The 7,933-nt window shown below is 36.8% G+C and overlaps 1 protein-coding gene and 1 long non-coding RNA gene across 2 annotated transcripts; one reads left to right on the top strand and one right to left on the bottom strand.

Moving 5' to 3' along the window:
* The first annotated feature begins 402 nt into the window (after positions 1–402).
* On the top strand, positions 403–2,492 carry LOC118800125. The gene is made up of 3 exons (XR_005006177.1): positions 403–499; positions 1,942–2,035; positions 2,250–2,492. It is a non-coding gene; the product is annotated as an uncharacterized LOC118800125 (long non-coding RNA).
* A 2,373-nt stretch (positions 2,493–4,865) lies between these two features.
* On the bottom strand, positions 4,866–6,732 carry LOC118800105 (GTPase IMAP family member 4-like). Its single transcript, XM_036560250.1, has one exon. The coding sequence runs from the start codon at positions 6,730–6,732 to the stop codon at positions 5,812–5,814; it is 921 nt and encodes a 306-aa protein (XP_036416143.1). The 3' UTR covers positions 4,866–5,811.
* Positions 6,733–7,933: the final 1,201 nt, after the last annotated feature.

Here is a 7,933-nt window from a genome sequence, read left to right as displayed (position 1 = left end):
GGTTTAACCTTAAAAGCAGGGATAAATAACTAGTGCTGTTGTAAGACAAAATCTTGTTGCTTTTCTTGCTTGTTCTTGTTTGTTCTTGTTAGTTGAGATCCTGAACACAATGCAACTCCAACTTACTTCATCTATACATTTCCACTCAGGAAAACCCAAGCCAGGGATGATCAAACTGCTCTTTAAAAGCAACAATGTTTAATGATCATGTCATTTTTCCTTTTTTTAATTTATTTTCTTCATGCACTTTAGAAAAAGGGTCAAATAAACAAACATTCAAGGTTTTAGACTGAGTGATCTGATGCTGGTTCAGTTAAAAATAACAGCTGTGCTCTCCTGCATTAAGAACTGTACTAGGTTAAGTGTCTAGGGGAAGTGAGTATGAACAGAACTTGGAGACATCCCAGTTTAAAGCAGGAGGGCTATAAGGCACATTGAAACAGTGTCACACCCAAGGAGCACCCAGCTACAAGCAGAGAGTCCATTCCAGGTGATGGAGGTTTGTCTTATTTCCTAATATATTTGTGAATTGTTGTTTTATAGACTCTACCAAGGCTCCCTCAAGGGTTCCTCTTCAGTACCTTTAGTTAGGGAACATAATTGTACCATATTTTGTTATTAAGTTATATGTTTTAAGTTGTATTGACTCTATACACCCTGCCCTGCCTCTAGGCTTTTAGCTTTACTGTTCTGTTTTAAAATATTACATTATAGAAAGACACAAATATGAACCTTTCCTTTGCTAAATTGAATGTAGTGTACCATAAGAACTCATTTAGGCTACACAACTGGACCTGCAGACCATTGTTGTACATTTTAGGTATATTTATACTGTTTACAACTTGATGAAGAGAAAAGTGTAACTGTACCATACTCATATTTTAGATGATGTACAGAAGAATGTTGCTTTGCCTTTGTAATACAGCCAGCAGGTTTACTGTGTGGTCTCAAATGGCACGCTAACGTATTCAAAGAGAGAATCATAGCAGGTTGCTTCTCTTAACACTTTACATTTTAAACAACTTCTCACCTGTTGTAAATGGATACAAAAGTAACACAGGCATAAATTTAAAGGCCAGTTTAAGCCACATCATTTTATGTGAGGAAAATCTTTATAGACATTAAAAGATTAAGCATATAAGAATAAACCAGAAATGGAGATTAATGAGGATGAGTTAAAGTAGACAGATGTATGTAATATTCTGCACTTTTACATTGATGAACTATCAGATCAGAAGAATTTATAAAGACATTTTGCTGCTGAGCTGCAAAATTTAAATTAGTCTTCTTCTGGACCCCCAGAGATGTAGTACTCGTCAGCCTTGGCAGAGGGAAGCATAAGACCACCCAAACTTTCTTTTGACTACCACCAGTAGTCTCTGTGCTGCAACTGCCATGTTACCTGTAGAAACGAGAATGCGTACTCTCGCATTCAGGCAGTTTATATCAGTAAAAGCTGGTGTATTGGTTTTGGATGGTCTTATGACAACAGAGAACTGGATTGTCCAGGTATATAGGAACGCCACAGGACAATGATGGCTAGTTCTGGGTGATGTGTTGTTTATTTATGTATATTATCAAATAATGAATTCCACTGTCTGCATGCATATCTGCACAGTGCAAAATTTTCGGGGTTGGCGTGGCCTGTGGTGGTGGAGCCCAGTGTGATTCTTCTATTGCATTATATAAAGAACACTTTGTGGCACCTATATTTATTTTGTCTAATTTACAAAACATAAATTATTTTCACTTTGTGCTTCTCAAATCTCTAATAAAGGAATTTACTAGATCCAAAACATTGTCAAGGCTTCTTAACATAATCTGCCCTAATAAGTCTTCTGCTGTGAGGAGTTACTCTGTTACTCAGTGGAAAATTACACTGGTGCTGTTTCTCTGATCAGTTCTTGCTCTTCTGGTTTGTGTATTTGCATGTTTGGACAGGGTGTTGCAGATTCAAGATCTTCAAGCACCTGAACACAATTAAACTCCAGCTTACTTCTCCTAGACACTTCCACTTGGAAGTTGGATCCAAGCTGTAAGGGAGGTCAAACTGCTTACTAAGTGCAGCATTGTTTACTGATCATGTTGCTTATTCACATCATATTACGTTATCATTTCTGAGCTTCATGTGTTTTAGACAAACATATGTGTCCAGAAAAAAATGTGTTTCAAGGTATTAGTCTGAGTGATCTGATGTTGGATCATGTAACAATAACAACTGTTCTCTCCTGCGTTATATACTGTTCCAGGTTGCAGTGTCTAGGGAAAGTAAGAAGGTTGTGAATTTGGGCGACGTCCTAGTTTGAAGCAGGAAGCCTCTGAGGGAGATTGTACCACACCTACCAAAAGCTAACAAGCAACGAGTTCATGCCAGTAGTTTTTATTTCACTGTTTACAGTCATGAATGTGAAAGATTACATCTTTGTCTCATGGAGATAAATATACTTTGTGCTACTGTTGTTTTAAATACTTCTAGGGCACATTTGAACTCATCTGAGTTTTATTTTCTGAGCTTCCTTTTTCTTTCAGTTTCATCTTTATAGAATTTACAACTAAACACCACAAAAAAGCAAATGCTAAATACTTACCATGTTGTTTAGTTCAGTCTCTACAGTCATTTTTCTGCAATTAGTTTAAAGTGTGATATTTATCATCTCCAGTGCTGCATTAGACAGAAATACAGAACTCAGAAGAGCCCCGACTTGCATTGCTGAGCAAGTCAGACCAGAGAACAATCACAGATCTTAAAAACAAACTCAAGTGTATTAGACGATGGGTGTGAGAGCCTCAGGGTAGAAGTCAGGTCACATCCTGTTGAAACTTTAGCCACAAACTGTGCAAACAGGAACTGTTCATTATTATTAACTGACATATTTCACAACTGACTGACTCATACCTTTATGCATTTTCTCATCAAGGTTTCAAGATATAAAGTACAGAGAAAAAGAAAGTCATTTAAAAAACATTTTGTACTCTTTGATCATTATTGCTTTTGATGGACAGAGAAATACAGACCTGCAGTGATTAATTACAGTATACAAAAAGTATACCCCCTATATTACTTCTCACATAACTGAAAAAAAGGAAGTTTAAATATATCATAATGAGCAGACCAAGATACCAACAGTGTCCAGGCTTCATAAAGATTTGGTATTTTGATGACTGGCCGAATGAGTGCATTTAATGAGGGGTTACCCTTAAACACAGGGATACTAGTGCTGTTGTAAGACGAAATCTTGTTGCTCTTCTTGATTTTTTTTTTTGTTTTTTTTTGAGATCCTGAACACAATTCAACTCCAAATTACTTCATCTATACACTTCCACTCAGGAAAACCCAACACTGATCAAACTGCTTTTTAAAAGCAAGAGTGTTTAATTATCATGTCATTTTTCATTTTTCATTTATTTTCTTCATGCATTTTAGAAAAAAAGGTCAGATAAACAGACATTCAAGGTTTAAGACTGAGTGATCTGATGCTGATTCTGTTAAAAATAACAGCTGTGCTCTCCTCCATTATGGACTCTACCAAGTTGAAGTGTCTAGGGTTTAAAGCAGGAGGGCTATAAGGCAGATTGAAACAGTGTCACACCCAAGGAGCTCCCAGCTACAAGCAGAGAGTCTGTTCCAGGTGACAGAGGTTTGTCTTATTTCCTAATATATTTGTGAATTGTCATCTTATAGACTCTAACAAAGGGCTCCCTCAAGGGTTCATCTTCAGTACTTTTATTTAGGGAACATAATTGTACCATATTTTGTTATTAAGTTATATGTTTTAGGTTGTATTGACTCTATACACCCTGTCCTGCCTCTAGGCTTTTAGCTTTACTGTTCTGTTTCAAATATTACATTATAAAAATATATACAAATATGAACCTTTCCTTTGCTAAAGTGAATGTAGTGTACCACAGGAACTCATTTAGGCTGCACAACTGGACCTGAAGACTATTGTTGTACATTTTAAAGGTATATTTACACTGTTTGTGACTTGATGAACAAAAGTGTAACTGTACCATACTCATATTTTAGACCGTGCACAGAAGACTGTTGCTTCTTAATACAGTTTACTGTGTGGTTTGAAATGGCACTAACATATTTAAAGATAGAATCATAGCAGCCCTTACAAAAAAGTATACTTCATTTCCCAAGTACACTTTATGTAGTAAGTATACTAATATCAATGTACTAGTAATATACTTGTAAGTGTACTATTTCAGTACTTCTTGGGAATAAATTGGCCCACTTTTTAGTTTATAAAAGTATACTTTGAAGCATACTACAAGTAAAATTACATACATCCACTGGCCTGACTGCATGTCTTTGGACTATGAGAAGAATCTGGAGTACCTGGAGGAAACCCACGTAGATACAGGGAGAACATGCAAACTCAACACAGAAAGGACCCTGGTCACCCAGCCAGGAAATTGAATCCAGGTCCTTCTAGGTGTGAGGCAAGAGTGCTACCCACTGTGCCACCATGCCACCCTGTTACTTTATACACTGTTACTTTATACTTACTTATACTGTTCTTGAGTACATCTAAAGATGAAGTACAAGTACAGGCTGGATATAGTCAAACCTTTCTTTACATGTCAAGTATACTTAGGTATAATTTTGTTTAGCATACCTCTGATAAGTACATACAAGTATACTGAAAGATACTTACTTATTTTTTAGTTTAAAAGAAGTATACTAATAGCATACTTGAATATACCTCTTTTTTTGTAAGGGAGGTTACATCTCTTAAGATTTTACATTTTAAACACCTTCTCACCAGTTGTAAATGGGTACAAAATCAACACAGACATATTTTTATAGGCTCATTTAAGCCATGACCACATCATTTTATGTGAGGAACATCTTAATAGAAGTCAAAAGCTTAAGCATATAAGAATAAGCCAGAAATGGAGATGAAAGTAATGGGGATGAGTTAAAGTAGACTTATGTATGTCTGCACTTTTACATTGACCAACCATCAGTTCAGACTAATTCATTCACATTCCTCATTTTGTTGTCAGAGACATTTTGCTGCTGAGCTGCAAAATTTAGGTTAGTGTTCTTTTAGGACCCCTACAGCTGCAGTACCCGCCAGCTCCTGCAGAGGGAAGCATAAGACCACCCAAACCTTCTGTTCATTACCACCAGCAGTCTCTGTGCAACAGCTGCAATGGTAACTTTAGAAACAAGAATGTGTGCTCTCACATTCAGGCAGTTTATATTAGTAAAAGCTGGCATATTGGTTTTGGATGGTTTGTGACAACAGAGAGCTGGAGTAACCATCTATATAGGACCACCACGGGAGTTCTGGGTGATGCGTTGTTTATATATAGATGTTATCAAATAGTGAACTCCACTGTATGCATGCATATCTGCACAGTGTAATATTTTCAGTGTTAGCGTGGCCTGTGGTGGTGGGCCTGATGTGATATCTTTTCATGGGCCCAAAATCCCTGGCACCATCCCTGGTTGTGATGTAGGCATTTGATTTTGAAAGCTAGCGACTATGGAAAGTAATTCTTCAAAAAGTGCATGTCGAGCAATTATGTAATAATTGTGATTAGATTTATTTGTAAAAATATTACACATCATTTCCCCACCAATCACATAGATACAAATATCACATGTTGTGAAAAAAGGAAATAACCTCAAAATGTTATTATTTTTAATACAAATCTAAAATAGAAACTAAAGAAAAATAAAAAACTAACTTAAAAGCTCACAAAAACCTTCATAATATTTCTTCAACAGAATTGAAACTGTTAATTGTTTCCATTGAAAATAGGCAGCTATTTATTTTGCAAAACAGTACTTTTTTAAACAAAGATGCGAAAAATGTGCCACCAGTTTTTCTTCTTTTGTTTTTCCAGTTCTTCCTCTATCACCCTCCTCTTCGCCTCTTCTTCCTTTCTGATCTCTCTTTCCCTAATCAGTCTTTTCCACTCCTCCTCCTCTCGTACATCCCTCACTTTCATCTCACGTCTCTTCTTCTCCACCTCCCTCATCTCTTTCCTGATCTCCCCTCTCTTCTTCTCTTCTTCTTCCCTAATCTCTCTCTCCTTTTCCACCATACACCTCTCCTCTTCCTTTAGCCTTGAACTTCTCCATTCTTTAAGACTGATTCTGCTGATGTTAAAAGTGCTCTTGTTGTCATACGTCATCCTGTCTATCTTGTTCAGTAACTCTGAAACCTGATTGAAATCTTTGGTTTCTCTGTTGTTCATGATGTGGTATCTGCCTCCACAGAGGCGAAGAAGCTTCTGGAGCTCCACACTTTCATTAAGAAACTTCTCCATTGGTTTTCCCTCCAGCAGATCTCCACCAGTAAACAGTACCATGGTGGACATCAGAGCTTCTTCTCGTAAGTTCTCTTCAATCCATGTCACTGTGTTTCTCTCCTCTTCTGTGAGTCTCCCCACTCTGATCACCAGAAGGAACACATGAGGTCTAGGAGAAGCCATTCGGACACACTCTAATTCTTGGTCAGATGACTGCCACATGTCCATAATGGGAGGTGTGTCAATGACGGTGATTTTTCTCCCTCTAACAACTTCAGTCCATCTCTGACAGTTTCTGGTCACAGACACAGGCGATGCTTCTGCCCTGAAAGCATTTTGGCCCAGGATGGTGTTTCCTGTTGCACTCTTCCCTGCTCCAGACTTGCCCAACATCATCAGTCTCACCTCAGGTCCAATCTGAAGATATGCTGGACATGAAGAATGTGAATGCAATTCCATAAGTGAGAATTACTTTGCACTTTTGTGTATGTATTGGTAATAATGTATTTATAATATATATATATATATATATAATGTAATGATATAATTCTTCAAGGGATGATATTCAGGACTCTTATCTTAATTGTTTTAAACAAATGAATGCATAGACACACCTTTTGGAGTAAGTGAAGTCCAAGTGAAGTACAATTTAAATAAGAACAGGTAGGCTCCATATGCAAGCCAGATTAACCTGGAGTTAAACTTTCCTCGCTGAATACAAAAATAGCACACAATATTTAGCTATTCCTTCACAAATTTAACAAATCCAGGATATTATATTAAAATGCAGTATACTCAGACATAGACAGTGCTGTAAAAAGTATTTGCCTCACTTCTTTTTACAAATTTTCGCATTAAATGATCCTCATGCACAACATAATATAAAAGAAGCAGAACATGAGGGAAAACAGAGCTCAGTTGTTAACGATCAATTCACTGATTGAAGGAAACATATATTACCCATGTAATTGGCCCCTAAACTTGTTGTGCCACCTTTGGTTGCATCTTCACTGTGAACGAATTTGGCGGTGTAGTCAGGATTTTGACTAGGCCTTTGCAAAACCTTCTTTTTGTCTCTTTTAAGGCAACAAACCAATTTTCCTCACATTACACGAACGACAATGACAGGGTTAATAATAAAGGGAAGAGTTCAGTTAAGTCAATAAAAAGCATGTATCTGGCCATACTATCTCTTAGTGGACACTTTTAAACCCCTTTTTTAAATTTCAGTATAATTTTCTTTGTGAGAATTTTATGAGAATTTGCAGAAGTATGTTTGTTGCCTAGAAGCAATATTGTAAGGCAGTGGAATGGATTCAGCCAGTGACAAGCCAAATCTCGCTATTTCAGGGAACACAGATCTATATCATTTCTTCGCATTGTTGCAGAATGTTGCCTCAAGGCAACATACCCCAAAAGAACCCCTGTACACATTATTATTTAAAAATGATTTTGAATTTAATAATTTGGTTGATTTTATGCAAGAAAAGTGAATTGAATATATTTTTAATTGCACTCATAATGCATGCAGTAGAGGGTTAAGTCATTCAGATGTGAACTTGCTCTTGCGTTTAGGTTCATTGTCTTGCTGAATAAATCAAACATGCTTGAGCTTCAGATGATGGACTGGTGACCACAAATTTCCCTGCAGAATTTTTTG

The sequence above is a fragment of the Colossoma macropomum genome, unplaced genomic scaffold (genome assembly GCF_904425465.1).
Source record: "Colossoma macropomum unplaced genomic scaffold, Colossoma_macropomum, whole genome shotgun sequence".
Classification (NCBI taxonomy): domain Eukaryota; kingdom Metazoa; phylum Chordata; class Actinopteri; order Characiformes; family Serrasalmidae; genus Colossoma; species Colossoma macropomum.
Note: the sequence above shows the minus strand (reverse complement) of the source record. Positions and strands in the feature narration are given on the sequence as shown.

Coding starts and splice junctions, on each gene's coding strand:
- LOC118800105 (XM_036560250.1), bottom strand. CDS start 6,732: ATGGAATTGCATTCACATTCTTCATGTCCAGCATATCTTCAGATTGGA.